This window comes from Cardiocondyla obscurior, linkage group LG06, assembly GCF_019399895.1.
Source record: "Cardiocondyla obscurior isolate alpha-2009 linkage group LG06, Cobs3.1, whole genome shotgun sequence".
NCBI lineage: Eukaryota > Metazoa > Arthropoda > Insecta > Hymenoptera > Formicidae > Cardiocondyla > Cardiocondyla obscurior.
In genome coordinates this window covers 5,824,390-5,845,487 of record NC_091869.1, presented here as the reverse complement: position 1 = coordinate 5,845,487, position 21,098 = coordinate 5,824,390, and the positions used below count along the sequence as shown (strand labels likewise).

Here is a 21,098-nt window from a genome sequence, read left to right as displayed (position 1 = left end):
TACGTTGGAACTAAAAGAGACCTAACCAAACTCCTTATAATACTACTTAACATCCAAGCAACCAGCCAATTTTTCAATTTTTCAGTAGTAATGCCTGCAGTTGAGGGAACGTTATCTGTAACAAGATATAAGCTGAGCCACTATCAATTTTATTATATTTTTAATAGAACACTTTTAAGATAATTGGATAAAAGACTTCCATTTTCTCGTGGCTCATTCCCATTAAATAAATTATTCGAATTTATTAGCAGCTACGCACGGTACGTATTATATTATATGGTATATGCTTACCTCGTAATAAGATGAAAGATGACTAAGAAAAGGTTTGTAAATAAGCTGATAAATTTATTTCTTGAATTTGAACGCCTGAAAGAACGCATTACTTTAATTCGGTGTCAAAAATATTAATTGCGAAGCATTAAATAATTTAATGTTGATTACGTGCACTCAGTGGTGAACAATATGTTCCAATTTAATACACCGAATAGAAATATAATATCCGTAAACGTTACTAATCAAATCTGTGATGATTTCAGCGAGCACGCCAAAGAAGGCATCTGTACGTCCTCGGTACAGCGTATCTATATCTGAAATTAATACAAGCTCTTCTTGGAACCAAACCGAGAAAAATGCGCTGTCACAGACAAAAAGTAAAGAATTATTATATATTTAATTGCAATTTTTTTTTAAATTTAAATTGTAAGTTTTATTAATTTGTAATTTGTTTTAAATTCGCCAAAAAGGTTTGAATATTTCTATATTTTATATGTTAATTTTATGTATATTTCTAGAGTTTCCACCGAGAACGAATAATAACTCGCGTCGAGACCAGTCTGTCAAGATGTATTTCAAGGAAAAGAATTCAGCAAAGGTTAAAATGGCCAAGCAATGTTAAGGATTGTTATAGGAGTTTTCTGAGCTTCCTAGAAAGCCCGAGGCTGCAATCCTCGGAAGAGTCGTCTTCAGAATGACTTTGAAAATGTCTGTACATAAAATGAAGAATAAGTACAAGATACGAAAAGATGCATACGCAAATAGAATTGCGTCGTATATGATATAGGTGAAGTATCAGACAAAGAGTTTGAAACGGTGGACGAATGTCTTTTCGTACCTTTTGTCTGAAACAAAAAATCGGTGAAGACTGCCAGATTAATAGATTATTAAAGATATTGAATTAATATTATTTTATATTCATAAATCTGTGAAGCAGAAATTTTTTTTTCATCGAGTATGCGTAATCAGTCTATAAAGTTAGGTGAAGCCCCCACGTCGAAAGGTCTTTGCATCATATTTCAGCATATATTCTTATTATTCCTTATCTAATCCGAGCTCATTTGACGACTGAATCTGATCGGGTTGAATCAGTATAACTTTTGTCTCGCATTCGTTCGGACCTCCTTCGGACCTCTCTAAGTTAAATCTTTGTTCTCTTTTATTCTTCAACATGTCGATGAGGATTAGTGAGGAAGATCTCGAGCCTCCAATGTACGATCAGCCTGTATCGAAAGAGATGAAAGAACGGCTGGGGAATCTACTCAAGAAGTATCGACAGATGAATGACAACCAAAAGGACGAGTTCCAAAAAATGGTAGTTGAAGCAATGAAAAATGCTGTGAACAAGTCGCTGCCTACCAAAATGCTTGTGCCGCTGTGGATCGCAAATCACACGCCCTGTTTTGTCCTAGTCTTGTTTGCAGCATCAGCTATGGGATTTATACTTGGTATGATTTTTATATATTGCAGTGGTACAATCCTATCTGTAAAATATAATAAGAATGTAAAGTTACAGACAATAGATCTTGCTACAAAATAATACATCAGTAATAATAGAAACAAGCGGTTGGTCGTATAATTAAATTGGGCATCTAATTATTTTCAAATTCTTATTAAACATTTGAAGACATTCTTGACATTTTCATATTTTTTCCAGAAATTTAAATAATTTAATAATAAAATAATTTTAATTTTACAGTTGCCTTGGTACGTAAGATATATGGGCATCAAGGAAACAAAGAGGAAGAAGACGAAGACGAAGACGAAGACGAATCTTCAGACGAAGACGAAGAAGAGGAACAAGAAAAAGAAAAGGAGCCAGAGAAAGAAAAGGAGCCAGAGAAAGAAAAGGAGCCAGAGAAAGAAAAGGAGCCAGAGAAAGAAAAGGATCAAGAGAAAGAAAAGGAGCAAGAGAAAGAAAAGAAGCAAGAGAAAGAAAAGGAACAAGAGAAAAAAGATGAACAAGCGAAAAAAAGGGAACAACAGAAAGAAGAGGATCGAAAGAATGAAGAACGAGAGAAAGAAAAAGAACAAGCGGAAAAAGAGAAAGAAGAGGAACGAAAGAAAGAAAAGGAACAAGCGGAAAAACAGGAACAAGCGAAAAGACACGAACCAGAGAAAGATAAGGAAAAAAAAAACTTAGAGGAACAAAAGAAAGAAAAGGAACAAGCGGAAAAAGAGTTACAAGCGAAAAAAGACGAACAAAAAAATGCAAAAAAACAAAAAAAAGGAAAGGAACAAAAAAGAGAACCTCTTTGGCAAGTAGACGATAAATTCTCATAATAGATTAAAAATGTATCCTTTATCATAAGCGTATTTTAAACAAATTAATCAATGTTGAGAAATAAAAGATAATTGGCATCAAGAAATATATTTATTGTGCCATTTCACTGTCTTAAAAATTTCATGAGGTATACAACAAGATAAAGATGCGTATTTTCGCTCTCAAAATATCAACATGTTTTCTATCTGTTAAATTATAACAGAATAAAATAAATTGTATTATCAAGTAACATATGTTATATATTTTTGTAAATATGGTACAAACTTCAACTTTTTATAATTCACGTCATTGCGACGAAATCGCAATGAGCATTCTCAATTTTCTTCGTCACATTTTAAAGTGTTATTTCACATTCTTACATGGAAATTAATATTTCAATAAAGTAATATATTGTTTAACAGTCAGTAGCTGTCATATAATAAGCTGATGTTCGTATAAAATTAGTATTACAGTGTATAAAGAACCTATATACAATCGTAACTTCAAATGTTATATCTCATTAAATTTAAAAAGTTCGAAAATCTCAAAAATATTAATAAAAAATCCCATTTCTTCCCATATACCATAATATTTGCATTAAAAAAATGAGGATATAGTTTCGTACTATGTATCTATCTTATTTCAAATACTTATCAAATATGTCTAGGCATATTATTAATAAAAACATCAAAATTATTTTCTTATAATTCAAAATTTTCGTACACTTTGTAACATTCAATTGTATTAATTTTAATTTATAAAAATATCGTTATCGTAAAGAATGTTATTTTATCTTTAATAAGAATATCAACATGTCTAAAGTTTATTAAAGCAAAAGGATTTAGACCTATTTTAAACAAGATATGTTAAACAACAAAAACAGTAACAATTATATACAAAATAAAAATTTTACCTTATTTTTAGGGTGGCACATAGATCGTTTTCATAAAATGTACTTAAAAGTGATGTATAAATCGTATTTCTTTCTATATAATCTCTTTCATCATTGCTTACTTCTGTATACTATCTTATTAAATTATTGTACTAAATACTTTTTCAAACCACCGTCAATTATTCGACTTACAAAATCATCAAAATCTTTTGCAAATCTTGTATTTCACGCTTTTCCACATTCGTCTGGAAAAATATGCTTTTTATAATTACTGTAAATTTGAGATATTTATAACCTTAAAATATGCAAATGGCACAAACGTGCTAATGTACAAAATCTCATATGTGTATACATTTTCGTTATCATTAAAGCTATTTCTAGCGTAAATATATGATAATGGATAGAATAACATATAAATTTGCTATAAAAAAAATCGAATCACATTATTTTCTCTAACGGGTACAATTATAAATTAAAAGAGTCACCCAAAATTATCGAGTATTGTAACTTATTAGTATAAATTCACTTAGCATACATTTAGTACTTACAAACTTAATAAGTTTAATGCTTCCATGATATATACAATAACAGTAATTATTAACTGAAAAATGCTTAGACATAAAAAAAATATTGCACTTGCATATATACGCCACTTTTCTGCGTATTTTTAATAATTATCTAGCAGATATGGCATGATATATTGATATAATTAATATTATTTGTACAACTATAATACCTCAAATCGTTTAGTAAATTTATGTACATCGCGCAGTAATCATTTTTGATTACCAAATTATTAATCACATCGAGATCTTAATTGGCTTGTTAGTAATTAAAAATTAGCAATATATGTTGCTTTTTCTATGTGACACCATACTATAATAATTATACATTCACAATATCTTTCATCTTCGTTTTTACCTCTTTTTATAAAAGACAAAATTTGCAGAAATAATGCGTTTAAATTATTTTTGACTTGATTAATAATTTGTAACGCTCACTAGTTGAATCTGAAAGAAATATATGAGGCGTTATTAATCGATTTTGTTCTGTTTAAATTTTAAATAAAATAGTAATAAAAAAATTTACCTTTGATAGTCTCGACGAGATACATGCTCTCGTCCTTCATGTTCGCTACCAGTTCGTCGGTGACCAATACGTGTATACCCTGTGGTCCTAGGAACAGTACTGAGTGTAATCGATCGTGGGGCAAGTTTAGAGCGTTGAGCAATTTGTTTGTAAGCGCGGTGCTCGTCAGGCTGTCAAGGTAGGCTACTCTCCAGAGCGCGCCGTTGCCTTCCAGGGAGAAATAAAGGGTCAACTTCGGGGTTGGCGCCTTCGAGTGTAGCGTGTTAAAGAGCCGAATGCCGTCGGCCACGCCGCATATCTGGATGAGATCCTCCCGGGATAGGCGCAAGATGTCCGAAGCAGAGAAACTCGCGAACGTCGATTCAAACGCGTTAAACCGGCTGGCGCGGAGCCACGCGGTTGTTTGTGTGGCATTTGCGTCAGGCGGCAACTCGGCGAGGTACGGCGTACCCTACAAAATTTATAAACTAATGTTAACTGAGATAAGCGATACGGATCGATTGGGTTCAACAAATTCTACACTCTTTTACAATTGTTTTTAGTATCCCCAATAACTAGAAAAGATACGTTTCTTTCCACAAGAAAACATTGTGACTCGATACGAGATAAGATAGAGAAACGAATTACTGCTTCGTTACGTAATGACATGACGCGATGCATTATATTTATCCGTCAACGTTTTACGTCGATACAAAAACAACTTAAAGTTGAAGAATCGATTGACTTTCAGTAACAAAGATCTTTACTGTTTTCATGAACTCAATTAGCTGCTGAGAGGAAGTGGATTTGTGTGAGGCTAAATTAGCATCGGCCTCAATGCAGGGTTGATCTGGAAGTATGGATGCGGGTGACGGCAAGGCTGGTGCAGTTCCTACGTTTTCTTTCACAGCGTCTGAGGCCGGGACCAGCGGCGCGATATTAGAATTGGAGACCGAAAGTGCCAATGGGGCGACGACGGGAGATGAACTGCCGCCGACGGTTGCGCGAGTTTGCGGTGATCTAAAAAAAAAAAAAAAACAATAGAAAGAAAATTAATAATCCTTAAATAAACATTAAAAAAAATCTTATAGCTACAGTAAAACTTGTCAAGTAATTTTTAGTATATGGAAACTTTTCTGTTTACGCAGAACGTTAAAAAAAAACCTACAGACGTTAGCGTGTGGCACGTCGTAAAGCGTTGATGAATTAAAGATTATCTGTCTTCTTAATTGTGCATGCAACATAAATCTTTGACCGTTGACACTTATATGCTTGGTTGAATAATCTTATGAGGAAACGATGCAAGCGAGAATATTCGAGATAAAGACTGGCACCAAAATAATTTCGATTGTAGCAATAAATTAAAATTAAAATCGAAACTCCAAGTGTGAAAGTATTCTTTTTAGACACTCTCAACATATTAATTTTAATTTTAGTAAGTTCGAGTTAATTATTATTTATCCACATTTTAATATAAATCATTTTTAATAAAAAAAAAAAATTAAATTATTAACATCCTCATAAACATAGAAAACTCTTACGCAGAATGCCCTTTCAAACAAATCGTGAGCTTGACTTTATCGCAACCGTCAAGTCTCTTCGTGGTCCAGCGCTTCTTTATCCGGAGGCTGACTAGTCCGCCTCGCATTACGTATCCCTTCTTGACTCGCATATTCAGTAAGGCGTGGATGAACTTGGCCACGACTTGAACGTGCGGTGGGCCACCGCTCACGACCACCTCGTGTTCCAGGAGCAGCGTGACGAACTGGTCAAGCGGGTAACGCGGCCGCTTGATCGACCAGCAACTCTTCAGGTCCCAGCGATTCATGACGTGTGCACTCTCGGTGACCGGGACGAGATGAATTCTCTACGGCAAGTCGTTCTTCTCCTTGAAAGCCTTCTTCCGGCTCTTCACGCGCTCATTCATAAACGTGGTGCACCCGCACGCTCGAACGTCCGACCGTTCTCCAAGCGTCTTCTCATCCATTCGTGGTCGATGTTGGCGCGACACCCTTCCCGAATCTCCAGTCTGTGTTATCAGCTTGATTGGACGGCCGATTAGCGCGGCTGGTCGAGATATAATTCACAAATTAATTGATATTCCGGAGGCGCGATATTCAGAAATCCCACGTTGCTTGGTAAACGCTTGATAAACTCGCGTGGCGCAGCGCAACTGAAGTCCTTCGGCGGCTTCAAGTGATAGAGAAAGCCCCGGCGCGACTCCACTCGTGCAGATAGGATTAGTTCGAGTCGGTCGGGCTGTCTGCCGCAAACCGGATACTGCTAGTCGCTCTCGTCGCTGGCGAAGTCTCTCGAAATTCCTCTGACCTTCGGCTCCCTCCGAGCTGAAATCCTCGTATCTTCTTGCTTCTTTTTTTCTTCCTTTTTCCTCTCCACGTCACGTGCGCCGAGCAAACACGCCGGATTGCGCGATAATTCGCGGGGAACCGAAGAGCGGAGCTCTGCTTGAGTTTCTTAAAAAAGAAAAAAAAAAAAGTCCTTTTCTTTTCTTTCGTCCGACCAACCGGTTTTGTGCCTTCTCGTTTACGGGACGGACTTCGTTTGCCCGCCACTCGTCCGGTGTACCTCTATAAGAGGAGTGAACTTTGTATCCGCGAGCCGGCGATGTTTATCTTCTCGGCGCTTTGCATCGGACCTAATTATAGCACCGCATGTGCGTGCCTGGTTGTCTATTGCCTCGCAAAGCACTTGAACGTATGGAATGCAGTTAATTTATTGCCTCTTCCGGGAAATTCTCGCTTCGTGCGAGTCCGTCTCTTCTTCCGCGGAGACTTCAATGCCGCTGGAACCCGTAAACAATTAGCGTTCTTCAATTTGCGCAATTAATTCCGATCGGTACTTGCCGATGAGCAATATATGCGCAATTTCTTGTGTGTTTTTTTTTTCTCTCTCCTTCCGGAGCTAAAGGCTGGATCCTTCTTGCTTCTGGCTTCTCAAAACAGTCTCTTCGTCACTGCTTGAGGAGTTCCCAGTTGAGAAAAAAAATACATGATTTAATTGCAAAACTCAGTTTAACCGCCCTGGTGTCAGTTTTTTGGCGGCGAGGCTGCTCGTCATCTGAGGCGATAATCCTGACGCGCCAGGAGCACGTAAATGGCCAAGATATCGCGCGCCAACACGAGGCTAAAGCCGCCAATCGATGTAACTGGAGCTGCAGCTCGCGTGCACTTCGCAGGTCGATTTTCTACGGTGAACGAGGGCATTCCTGAACTGTGCGGCTTACGAGATACCTCACCGACGTCTAATCGCGCTCGAAATAGATCGCTATCGGCCGAAGACGGCCGTTCGATACATCACACGTGGTGAACACTAAACACCAGCTGCCTCGAGCTTCCGTCGCAGACAACCTGGTTTTTATTGCATGATTAACCGTCGGCTGGTTGCAGATAAACGGAGAGATAGTTACTTGTTCAATAGACAGCGCAGTACCAAGTCGCCCTCGATTACAATGCAGTTGGGATACATCAACGCGAGCAGTCTATTTACGCTGGCTTGCGGTACCGGTTCTCACACACGCGGTGCAACTGAGCGTCTGCACGACTACTTTCTTCCCAGAGATTCAAGGCTGCGGCTGCGGCACGAGCTGGAAGGTCAGTTTTCAATCCAGACGTAGAAAGCAAGATGACACTTCGAACGACACCGTCCACCGTTCGCCCGCGAGACGAGTACCTGATGTAGCCGGCGAAAGCCTGACGGCGCTACGATAAAAACTACGATCGCACGAAGCCCAGTTTCGTCGCGGCCCGAACAAATTTTGCGAGAATCGACATGCGGCACCGCGCAATATACGGCGTTCTGAATTCGTTCGCGTGTCGTTCTTTCGCGGCTCGCCACCGTTTCCCCTTCGCTTCTCTTTCTCGCCGGTTTCTTCAACCGGCCCCTCCATCGAGCGGTCGTCGCCGGTGGAGACAGGGACACCGGCTCGCGCCAGTTCAAGCCAGTTTGTTGGCGGCGATACTCGACGTTTACCTCCGCGTCCCCCACCTTCCGTTCGCCAGCAAAGCGAACTCCTAACGAAGGCATAACCGCCGCCGCTATCCTTCACCAGAAATAAACTCCCACCAAGTAGACACATAGCTTCGACAATTGGCCTGTTCTTTCCAGCTAAACTGGCCGCGCTAGTTCGCAGCTTATCTTTTTCCTGCCAACGCGGTGAGCGATAAGCTCTGAACTGGCGCAGCCAGTTACAGGTGAAGAGAACAAACTCAATGGCGTAACAAGTTCTGATACAATCGAAAACTGCAGAGAGCTCTTTATCAAATCGTTACTTTGATAAAGTGTGATAATAAAAAAAAAATAAATAAATAAAATAAAAATAAAAAAAAAACTGTTCTTTCTCTCAAAAAGAAATTATGCAGTTTTGTTTCTCGTTTTCACTTTTCGTCTTTTAAAATCTTTGTTTTTTTTTCCCGTCGCTTTAATGAAAAAGAGTGAGGACTTTAAAATCATTTTCACTACGCATCGCTTTACACTTAATTCTACCTGTGTCGCAATATCGCGAAGGCCGTGGTGATCGTTCGGTTATACATGTACATATAAGTAACCCGCGAAGGTAAAAACAACCGTCGATGGACATTAGTTAATCAAATTTATCGGCAACATTTTGCTATTTATATCCACGGAACAGATACTTGGCTCAACGCATTGTCCATGACGCAAAGACCTGCTTGATTGAATGACTCTCAGCTCAAATCGCCGAATTTCGAATGCAACACAATGCAGGAATCAAAAGAAACTTTGCTGATTTAAACAGAAAATTTCGCTGTGCAACTCGGATTACAAATTATAGTATATTATATAATAGAATATTAAACGTGGCGCAAAAAAAAAAAATTATAACACGTTTGATTTTCCATATAATTGTGCGTATAACGCATATAGTTCTAACCCTTGTAACGCCGTTATTTTGGGAAGCAACGAAAGCACAGTCGGTCGAACGACGCAAATTACTCCACTTAGATTCGCTTATAGTTAGGCGGCTGCCCGAAACCCGCTGTATCCAGAATCGACTAGTTATTATTTGTAAAATAAATCACTGCGACGTCAGGGCTTACAATAAAATCCTCGTTGATTTTTTTTTTGTCATCAAAGATAGTCGATCCAGCGCACTAAAAGTGATAGATGACAAAAATAAAACCTGCGATATTTTAATCTACTATTAATACTTTTTTGTTAAATGCACAATTATGAAGTTTAAGTTTAGTATAAATATCTCTTTACGTACCGATAAGTTTAAATTTATTTTTGCAAATCTTGCAAATTAACGCTGCCGTCCCTCATTTATTGCCACATATCTTTGCACCGCAATTGATTAGAAATAAATTTAAAAAAAAAATCAATGATGTAACAATTTACTTACATTGCATCTGTTGAGGCGTACGGGCTTCCACCATTTTGCGCTGGCAAGTTTGAGGGCGATAAGGACTCCAAGGAAATCTGCAAGAGAAAAAAATTAAAGAACAATTTTATTAATTTTAATTAAATTTTGTTCGTGAAACGGGATTCCTGGACTTACATCGGAGAGCACGGTGCAGTCATAACTGGGCTGATACTTGTCCTGTTCATGGGGAGGACGTCTCAATATCTTGTCGCGGTCCTGCTTATGCTTGCGGTCTGCTCCCTTTAATTTAAAAACTTTTACTTGACATGAGGCTGCGTGTAGACGGGGTCCTCCCGGCAACCGGGTCTCCACTTGAATTCGGAAAGGGACACCCTTTTCGCCACCATGTTTCTTCGGTGTAAACTCCGTGCTGATACAATTAACCTATTCACAAATCACAAATAAAATATAAAAAAATGAAAAGTAAAGAGCAGGATTTTTTTAGCAAAAATCGGCGTACTTTGATGTAAACGCCGACTTCTTTTGTCGGATCCCACATAAACTCCACGCTATTGTTGGACGGCGAAGGTTGGCAAACGTCCACCATACCGTAGCTAAGAGGAATGTCAACCTCCAGCAGTCTCTCTCCTGGCCTAGCGCGTTGCCAAGCTAGCATTTGTTCTCGCTCTGTGTATTGCAGCCGTCGCTCGTGGAAGCAGATGCGAATTGTTGACTGGAACAGAAAAGTCGGATGTCCCTACAGAGACGTTGTAGCACCGTTTGGGCGACTCACATCTTTCGAACGTCGAGAACACGCCAAGAGCTCATGTTTTAAGATTTAAAGCGTTCCGACATTGACGAATTAAATCATTTGCAACTACATCAGCTTGCAAAAGCCATACACTTTGGCGTTATTAGTTATACAATTTATTACAAAGTTTGAAATTAATATAAAATTGTAAACTACTTTCGTGTTATTTTGCTATATTTTTCAGACTGAAAGAAACCCACAGTTCACCGGACTACTCTGCACCAGCATGAGCTCGCTTGTCTACCTCATGAGAGTTTATTAAAGCGTTTTGTAAGATGCCGCTACCCAAACATTAAAAGTGTCCAAATAACGTTCTTTCGTCTACAAAGATGCAATTAGGTACCTTTAAAATCTTCCCGCGGTAGGCGGACAAGTCACCTAATTTTTTCAGTTTGATTTCATACGATTGCCCTTGATTCAGATACGTCAGCGTTTCTTCATTGACCTTAGTGGCAATACTGGTGGCAGCTGCTAAGACGTACTGAAAACTGAAAAAAAAATTTGTGATATAATTCGTTATTTCATAAAAAAGAAATAATTAAATGACGTTTATTTTTATATATTAATTAATTAATTAATTAATAACGCACCGGCAATCCTCGTTCAACTCGTTTCCCTGCTGGGAGGAGGAAACGTGGTTCGCTGCAGTCGAAGTCGGTGGGTATTCCTCGTTAGGAGAATACAACAGTTGGTGAAGACTGGTTTGTCCATTGTTATTACTGTCAGCTTCGACGGCGCCAACGTTTCCATTACTGGGTGGTGCAACGTTGATCGCCCTTTGCGACACGTGGTTTAAACTGAAATAATTCATAAGAATCAGTGTCTTGAGTTAAAAAGAAACATTTAAGCCACGCCAAACTATCATAACGCTGCGTCGGTTTCTGTACTTAAAAAGCGGATAGAACGTTTCGCGGCTATTACCGAGCGCCACTCACTATAAGTTAAAGAAAAGTGACGGCGAGACGTTTAAATCCACGGGTGTTCTCATTCTGGTTTCCGGCAGCATTCGGAAGAAATGTTCACTCAGCCCGGCACGCATAAATCCGAGAGCACAATCGTCGAGAACTCGTTATTATTTATATACGCAAAGATTCAACGGTTTCAACACGGCACTCGCAGGAATATAATTACAACCGACAAACAACTTCGAGAGAGAATGTGTCCGTCAGGCCAATTTCGTCATTCGTTTAATTAGCTATTCCCAATTCCGTCGCCTTCTAAATGTATTTCTCGCGATCTATTTCACGCTGCGCGTAGAGAGCAACGTGATCACAAGCCGGCCTTTCGCGATTTCATCTTCCTCTCGTTGCGCATCGATATGATAATCCCACGCGATTCGTACGGCAGCGCCGGCGGCTCTCCCCGCTTTTTCGCTTATCGGACGATCAGTTCTAGATAACAAGCTTGAATTTGCGCAAAAAGATTTCTCTCGATCGCCGCGTAAAGTGAGTCCTGGAGGACCGCAGGGTTCTTCGAAAGGAGAGTGAAAGTACACCTAGCGCGAGTTACTTCGTCACTTTGCCGATAGCATTTTACGGCTCTAAACTCTTGTTATCTGAGACTCGGAAGTCAATATATATATAAACATAATCCTTCCTTTCATTTTTAATCACGAGATTGAGTTTATTTCGTTCTCGTGCTGGCGTTTCTTTCACTGCGTCATCGGCGGCAAAAAATCTTAGTCTATTCCACTCGGAGCATCTCCCTCCCTGTCTCTACATTGATCACACACACGCACAAACGAAATAATGGATCGGTCAGCGATTCCAAGTTTACGATCTCGACTCCGCGGAGCAAAACGCACGCCGTGTGATAAACCCGTGCGCAAGAGAGCAAGAATAAGCGAGAAGTCCGAGCGCGAACGGCTGGTTCTCTCGATGGGAACGGGAGTAAACGATACGTCTTATCTGCGACCGTGTCTTTGCGGGGGAGCCGCGCGTGGCAAATTCCGCTCGGAATACTTTTCACCCTCATTTCACCCTGGCCGCGTAAAGAAGATAGACGTCACGCTCTTCGTGCTGCGATAATTATAACAACGCCAATTACGATTATCGACACCGCGTGCTTCTACCCGTTTGCTAAAAATAAACAGTGTTAGATGAAGATGATCTTACTTTTTAAATTAAAAGAGATAGACAAGATGATTCTACGTGCTGTTAAAATAAATTTAAAAAATACGCACGTCTTTAATTAATTTTTATAATTTGCTGATAAAGGAACTTTTGCGACAATCAGTGGCCACTTACTTGGGATTGTTATGCTGATTCTCTGGCGATGGCGCCTCCTGCTTGAAGACTGTTAATGATGGCAGAGTGAGGAGGGCCTCACTGAAAAAAAAGAAACAATAACGTATAAGATTTTCTAAATAATCTTCCTCTAATCTCAGTTAATATACAGGAATATAAATGTACTAGAAGTTATTGTAACTTTTAAAATATTATATTAATTATTAATTGTATTAAAACTTTGTTTTAATATACGTTTTGGAAAATTTCAACGGTAATAAGATCTTATATGGTTGTCGTGTGAGTTTCACGAATAATAGACGCAAATGCGATAAAGAAAGATTAATTTGAGAACCGCTACGATAAATGTCGTGAGTCAGTAAGGTCAGCGCGAACCGGAATGAACTAGTTCAGTGTGAGGCGGATTTAATCAGCGTGAAATATTACCGATACCGAATTGAGAAAACCAAAATTTATTTACAACTCGTGCGCGCAAGGCGCAAGGTGGCCGGACAAATTGTACACGTCCGTTCTATAAATAAACTCCTTCATAGCTGTAATCTTTAAATATCTGATTTTTCTAGTCGCAGATAAGCTCTCCACCGAAATGCAAATAAATTTCATTGAACTACTACTCACCCAGGCTTTGCATACTGTTGCATACCTTTCTTATAAGAAAATAATCACTTCGTTGGAAAAATTTAGTTTCAAGTAAAAGTGGCAGAAAATTTCTACGAATCACAAACACTTGTAATCTTCAAGAAACGATACTGAAGCGTAAGAATATATCAGACAGAATTTTTATAGACAGTTATCAAAACAAGATACTAAAAGTGACGCGGATTAAAAATTGCTTTTAGATAATTTTATATCTCGCTTTCGAGTAATCGTATGGCAGTGTATATTATTACTTTTATTTATGAATGTTCATAATTTAAAATATATACATAAATATCTTTATATTTTACAACTATTTTAATTTAATTTAAATTAATTTAATTTGGTTTTTAGTTTACATATTGCACTTCTTAAACTTTCCTTATTAAAGTTAATAATTTATTCGATATTTAGATAAATATGGAACACCTCGAAACAGTATAACTTGCTAGAAATTTCTTCGATTTGACTAATAATGCAACGAATCTTGCGGGTGCAGATATAAGTTGCGGCTCAAAACTCTTAAGAGGTACGCCGCTAAGAATAAACCAGTTATATGTGCACCTACAAACTGGCACAGTAGCCGGTTCCTTACCGGTTCGAACCACGCGAAGAGTACTCGACGTCTTCATTCATGGGCGAGTAATAACTCCGTCACGTTTACGTACACATGGACGATCAGCTGATACTCGCGATACGCCAAGTCAACAGCCCGACGCGCAAGACTTTTGTCTTTTTTATTTAACGGAATTTTTTTTAAGGCAACAAGGCGCACCTTTCAAGCTGTATAAAGTTGCATCTGTCAATTATTAGTGCAGCCGCGGTATAAAATACTGAACAAATTTACTGCGGATCATTAAATGAAAAAGAAATAATGTTACAAAATATACATATGTAAAAGCGTTATTTGAATTTTTATTTTTGGTCCGAATGTTCCATGTCGCCGGTGCGATGTAATTTCAAAAACTTTGGCCAGTTTTAATTGAATTTCTGAATCAATTCGCCGCCGTTTCATATGCTTTAATCTCGGTAACAGAAACCTATGATACCGACCACGAACTCGATCGCATTGGCAAACATTTCCGAGTTTTTAGATTTTATTAAAATTATCTACATCTGCAATAACGACTATTTCTTAATTAATATGTTAAATTAGTTTTTCTTCGGAGGTTTTACAGAAATTAAATTTGCTATTCCTTTGCATAATAGTTTGGCCACTTAAAAAATAAATTCTTTCATATTTCTCTAAATATGTATACATCCAAATATTGCTTACCTCATATTAGTGTAGGAGGCGACGGCCGTTGCAAGATCAGATGCGGCGAGAGCAGATAACGAGCCGTCGAAATCAGCAGCCAGGTGCTCCGCGAGTTCCTCCACCTGCGTAGACCAGCCTTGACCAGAGCCATTGCTTCCGATGGATCCTAAAAAATACAGAAAATAAATATAAGTTTTTACAGCGTTATCCTATTTGTTCTTATTTCTTACTTATGTATTAATTTCTTAATTCCTATAATATCTATACAATATATTAGCAATAAATATTTCTTAATTTTTACAAGAACAGTATTATTTCTATAATTTAAAGATAAAGTTCACACAAGTCTCAAATAAAGAATTTAATTTCTGCACTATTTTCTAAACGTTATTTATTGTAACAATCTGTACTATTTTTTGTTTCGGCATTTTTATTGCGTTTCACCGTTTCCTTTTTCGAGTGCCACATGCTACTATCTCAAGTAATTAACACAGTGTTAAATTCTTCTCATACACGTCATCGTACCGCCTTGAGCACTGTTGTAACCAACGTGAAGTTGATGATGCATCTCGCCCGGCCTATCTTTCGTCTCTTGAATGACGTGACGGCGCCGACCCTTGGCGATAGGGGAGTAATGTCTACTTTGCAGCAGAGACACCCTCGATCTGTCGATCTCACACCACTTCATCCTATTTTCGCCGTGACGAAGATCGTACCCGGGCAGGAATACACCACCAAAACTACGTGCGTATACCTTCACCAAGTTCCGCCAGTATGGCGAACTGGTATCAGACTTCTCTCTCTCTTTCTCTTTATCTCTTTAGTTCTTTTTCTCTCTCACTCTCTCTCCCTTCTTCTATCTCTCTCTTCCTTTGCTTGAACAAGCTAATATCTGCGTGATATGTTGCGTGCATGTGTGTACACGAGTTATCAGCGACCACGTGGTCGAAAAGGCGTCGGACGTAGGAAGATAGAGCACAGAAGTGCGCCGATCAGTCTTGACAAGTTCTTCAAAGCAACGTCACTCGATTCGACATAACACGTCATCGCTGGGTGTTAATTAACAGTAACAACATTCGAATATCGCCTCAGCAGTCCCGAGCAATCTTCAGTATTCGTTGATTTTCCAAGTAACTTCCCGCGTACAAAAGTTAAACGGTGATATTAAGTTGCTCGAGATTGTTGTGCTATTTCATTGGATAAATTAATTATGGTACTATTCATTAGACATTTTTTTTTTAATTTTACTGCAGAAACAATTTAGTGCAATATTAGTGAACTTCTAGAATGACTATTGTTCTTTTCATAAACTTGTATCAAGAGATAGTGAACTTATCACAAAAAAGTTTAATTTTTTAAAAGTTTAAAGTACAGGAAATATAATGTAGACAATTCTTAACGGAGAAAGTCTCTCGGTACTAAACAACAAAGTGAAACTCGTGGCTACGACAGTGTCCAAGAGGTCGTTTGGTTGCGACCTTTAAGAAGATAAATCTACAGTTTCATGATAATAACGATTAACTTGACGCCATTGCACATTTAAAGCAATATATTCTTTATACTCTATGCAAATATATCTTGCAAAAGAAAATGACATTTAATATTAAAAAGAAATTTTAAAGCAAGATTGCAGCTTGCATTTTTATTCCATTCACATCAGATAATATACTGCAAAAGTTTAAGAAAGGCATATAATTAAAATTTACGTTTTAAATTTAATAAATAAAAATTTCTGTAAATTAAAATAATAATAATCCATTGTTTAGAACAATTACAATATCGTTTGTATTATATGTAGATAAAAAGAAAATAAATTATACTAACCGTCTCTTCTAACATGCTTCTTTTCAAGTTCCGTGATATGCTGCAACGGTTCTGTGGAACGGCGTTTCAAATTGTTCTGCTCACAATTCGGAGGTGATCCGGAAGATGAAAGCTGCGGTGAGCCACCATTCAAATGCATCTGATCGCCGATCGATGAGTTTTTTGGCGAGTTGTTTTTATCTTGCCATAAAGAATTTGGCGGACTGTGATATCCTGTTGCGGTCTGCAATAAAATTTTGCATTAGTATATTCAGAATGTAATCACGTAAAACGAAACTAGAATTAAAAAAGTTTTTTTTACAGCAAAAAAAATGCTGCTTTTAAAATTGATGAATTATAGGAAACAATGTATAAGAAAAATAATGAGAAAAAAGTAGAAATACAAACAATGTAAAGTATGCAGTTTAACGAAGTATGCATAATTTATTAGAATGAATCTGACAAACGAAACAGATAATTTATTCCACGTACCTGTTGAGAGGCGGCTGCAATGTCGCACCTGTTTGGACGAACCGGTGATAATTGTTCGTATGACGGGGATGTGTTGGAGAACCACATCGTTCCGTGTAAAGTCTCTGCGCCGCTGTCCATCATGAGTTGCAGCTCCATTCAGCAGCTTCTCCGAGCACACGTGGTCAGATTAAATGTCTACAATCTATGTGACACTAACGATTCTATCTGAGGCAATTTCCAGACAGCATGAATATCTATATACTAATCCTGAGTGTCAGATCTACAATGTATTGCCCTTCAAAAGACTGCGTCGGCAAGTATCGAATCTCCAGCGCCAAAAGATTACTTTCTTCAAGGACGTAAAGACGAAGGCAACTTGTTAACTCACGATTTACAACTTTACAATTTTACACGCTATATATGTATATGCGAAAATAAATTTCATGGCTTTTGTTCCTCAATAATGGCAAATCTGTAAGAGGCGACAAGCTCACGCTGATCTCAAATCACTGGATTGGTGATCCTCATTTTCGGCGGTGATTTCAAGTCACTTAATTCCACCGCGTGTGCTCGTCGTGCCTGTTGCAGATCGTGCTGCACGTCCACCCTGCGGGCACTCCTTGGTCCAGGTGTTCGATGTGCCCGGAAACGCACGGTGCATCACCCGACCGCCGGTGGTTATCTGGGCCGAGTACGTGTTCCAATCCACCCACTCTTAGAACATCACGAAGAAACTATTATACAATTTTTTGATGCCGGTGGTCTCACGTTGCCGGTGTGTTTCCAAGAGTGCGCAGCCTCGCGACTTCAGGGACAAAAAACGCGAAAAGACGACGAACGCGTCCTCGAATACCATCGCCACACCTTGGCTGCAACGCATCTTGTTCCTAGTTGTGTCAAAGCTCTGCTGCCGTTTCGGCGGGAAACCTTCTCCTGCAAATCGAAAACATTTTATTAGAAAAAAAAGAAGACACTCGACGTGGTTTTTCTCAAAATAAATTGTTACAGCAAATAACATATAATTTTTAACAGTACGTGAATAAAATACCAAGATTAATAATTAATAATGTACAAATAAAAAGAATTTTCACAAAAACCATAAGGATGTAATAATTTTTACAAGATGTATCATTTTAAAATTATTTCTTTAAATCCTTATAGCGTTTTAACGAATATTTAACGTAAATTCATCTCATTCAATATAATCCACATTGATTAGTCATTTGATCGATCGATGTTTATTTTCATTAATCATTACTTCTATGTTCCGTGATTAATGAAAACGTATTTATTACATTCGTAAAATGTTTTAAGTAATGCAAAGTCTGTAGCTATTTCTGAGAATAGTTTGCTACTGCTTGACATTAATTGAAATTATAAGTAACGCAAAAGCGTGAAGCGGTTCCGCGATAATCGATCTTTTGCGTATAATAATCTCTAATTGTTTCATGCTTTTAAGAGTTAATAGATAATGCATGACGTTTCATAACTGCAATTAAATTCCCTCTTACATAACAAAGCAATTTTGATTTGTTGTAAAATAATATTCTACGAATTGTATCATTTCGTAACGGCAGTTTTTTTTTTCTTTTTTTTCTTAAAACTCTTTTCATATAAAATTAATGTACATTTTTTAATATTACAACTTGTGCAAACCTTCTTCTAAATGTTTCAACGTTTGATGTTGGTTCCTTGATGTCTCCTCCACCGCAAATCAGAATCGTTCAAAGTAAAACGTCTTTGTAACGAAGAAGAGATCGTCAGTTCTGCAGGTCCAGAAACACTCCCGATGTAGACAGGTATGACATACCTTAATTATCTTATCAAGATCTCGTGGCTACGAGAAATCAACTTGTTTTGAAACTTTTTTTGTAAGGCCTCTTTAGATCAGATCAGCTGTACCGCCGTTAATGTTGTCGTTTCGGCGTTAAAAATAAGACATCCTTGTCGAAAGAAAGCTGCTTTTCGCAAAACTTGAGACTCCAATCTTCAGATATGCCCAAATTCTTGGGCAGGCACGACGCTTCAATTGATTTCTAACGACTATGGCTCACACACTGGATAGTGTCTTAGGTATTGGAGGCCTCCGCCCGACCTTTATCACCACATTTTCGTGATCCTCTGCTCCATGGTGCCGTCTGAAAAAAGAATCTAGTCCGAAGAGGTTGAACGAGGCTTCTCGTAGATGACGTCAGCAAAGGCTGTAGTTTCGTCTACCACGCTCGAAATCTTCCGTGTGGTGAGAGGGAGTTCGGATTCTCCCAAAAAAATTCTACGAGGTAAAAGCTGCTGGGACCAAAGGGGTTCAACCCTTTCTGCGATATTCGCGCTGTTCTCTTGTTCAATATTGCGTTCTTGCCGTGTTGTCGCGCGAAAGGACACTACCAGAGTCTTTCAAAGAGTAATAGCCAATAAATATGGGCCATTCAGTCGTCGGTGATCCTGAGTGTGGTCACAATATTCCACGTGAATCCTCAAGATAATACCGAGAAGCACTTTGCAATTCTGTTCATAAGTGTTCCGTTGTTTCAAGACTTAATCACCACCGACGAAGATGACTTCTTGATCTCGCTGATTCAAGTCTATCGAATGTTTTCCTCCTTGCTCTTCCGAACTGTTCGATACGCTCGTCACAAAAAATCGACGGGCGATTAAGTTCTTCCTTTCTAAACGAGATACAGAGTTCGGAAACTTTCGTGAGAAAAGAAGTCCGGCTGGCAAGACGGTGGTCAATAGATTGCCTTACGCTCCCGACACAAACTCTGGAATGTCCACTGGGTGATCCACTACAATCGTGCTTCAAGGAATTAACAGCTTGGCCAATAGACTCCACTCTTGAGGGTCGACTCTCAATTGGAGCCACTCAGCGCTGATCAACGAGACGCGTTTCCTTTATCCTCTAGCGTTGTCTCGCGCTGATCACGTCGTCTTGTAAATTCGCAGTTTGCCACCTGAAGATCAGTACTCCTCGTTGCGTTGCGATGAAATTAAATTTTAAATCTACCAGTTGCAGGTTTCGGCTTGTCCGTCAATTTACCTCAAAAACGCTCAGCCTTTGACTTATCTGGTGCAGAGCGCGGTTCGAAGGGGAGCAGCTCCCAGTAGCTTATTTGTACTTATCAGTTATCAGCTAACACGTCATCGAAGATGCTACTTATCTTAGTCTCAATGCTATTACAAAAGAAATGCGAAATATAAGTTACGTATTTCGTTGCCGAAAACACTAGCAATTCTCGCGGCTGTCTACGAATGTTCTCCGATGTAAGACGTTCGATGACGCGTCAGCCGTAATAGTTTATAAACCGACGTAGTTTGCGACTGGTAGCAGACGACGACGACTGCCAGTGCCGTTCCGACAGACACGCCGTGAGAGCGACAAGCCTGTTTGCCACGCGGATTAATTAGTTTCGAAACGTTATCTCTGATATCGTAGCTTTTCGCACGGCACGACCTCGAAGGCTCCTCCTTCTACGCGGCTATCCGGAGGAAGGCAATTCCCGCTTCTCGAATCTCTTTTGTCCCGCCTCTGAACGTCACGGCGCCGGTGCCGATGTGTCTGTCAGCGCCTGCCACGTGCCGGGCTGTTCAAAGAGTGTCTCCTGACGTTGCTTTCCGGCCGCAGCTTCTGCTCGGACCGCGTTCTGTTTGCCGAGAGAATCTCGCGCTGTTTGTCGTGCGTGTTTTATCTTTCTCAATTTACCGCGAACTACTCCGGCCCGTGTGCTCTTTCCTCGGCAAGTTACAGCACCGACTTGACGGAAGAAGTCTGAAACAAGAAAAGCGACAACGATGTTCATGACCTCACTATTGATAGTGAAACAAGCTTGACTAAGGAGCTTACATAAGTATTCATTTGTATCGCTCTTGACACAACTTTCGTTGTACGCTACATTTTAAATTAACGTAATATGCCATATGCGTGATATGGAGCACACTCTTCCAAGCTTTTTCACACACACTCGCGCATAAGAACCGCGTAATACTTTCTGTAAAATTGTCGCTCGTCGTTCCTCGGCAATTCTCTTCGCCGATT

General features: G+C 39.0%; 2 protein-coding genes and 1 long non-coding RNA gene across 4 annotated transcripts; 2 read left to right on the top strand and 1 right to left on the bottom strand.

Moving 5' to 3' along the window:
• Positions 1 to 39: 39 nt before the first annotated feature.
• Positions 40 to 2,786, top strand: LOC139103210 (nucleolar protein 58-like). Its single transcript, XM_070657683.1, has 3 exons — positions 40 to 650; positions 792 to 1,721; positions 1,973 to 2,786. The coding sequence occupies exons 2-3, from the start codon at positions 1,445 to 1,447 to the stop codon at positions 2,554 to 2,556; spliced, it is 861 nt and encodes a 286-aa protein (XP_070513784.1). The 5' UTR covers positions 40 to 650; positions 792 to 1,444; the 3' UTR covers positions 2,557 to 2,786.
• Positions 2,629 to 17,221, bottom strand: Gem (transcription factor CP2 like gemini). Of its 2 annotated transcripts, none has more exons than XM_070657613.1 (12): positions 17,084 to 17,221; positions 16,613 to 16,835; positions 14,807 to 14,954; positions 12,895 to 12,975; positions 11,239 to 11,445; positions 10,992 to 11,136; positions 10,358 to 10,594; positions 10,033 to 10,281; positions 9,877 to 9,953; positions 5,264 to 5,516; positions 4,518 to 4,968; positions 2,629 to 4,438 (listed from the first exon to the last, which is right to left on the bottom strand). In XM_070657613.1, the coding sequence occupies exons 1-12, from the start codon at positions 17,219 to 17,221 to the stop codon at positions 4,389 to 4,391; spliced, it is 2,259 nt and encodes a 752-aa protein (XP_070513714.1). In that variant the 3' UTR covers positions 2,629 to 4,388. The 2 variants fall into 2 exon arrangements, with proteins under 2 accessions (XP_070513714.1, XP_070513715.1); XM_070657614.1 differs by having other exon boundaries at positions 10,358 to 10,570.
• On the top strand, positions 15,794 to 17,791 carry LOC139103223 (uncharacterized). Its single transcript, XR_011545845.1, has 2 exons — positions 15,794 to 16,001; positions 16,641 to 17,791. It is a non-coding gene; the product is annotated as an uncharacterized lncRNA (long non-coding RNA).
• The last annotated feature ends 3,307 nt before the right edge of the window (positions 17,792 to 21,098 follow it).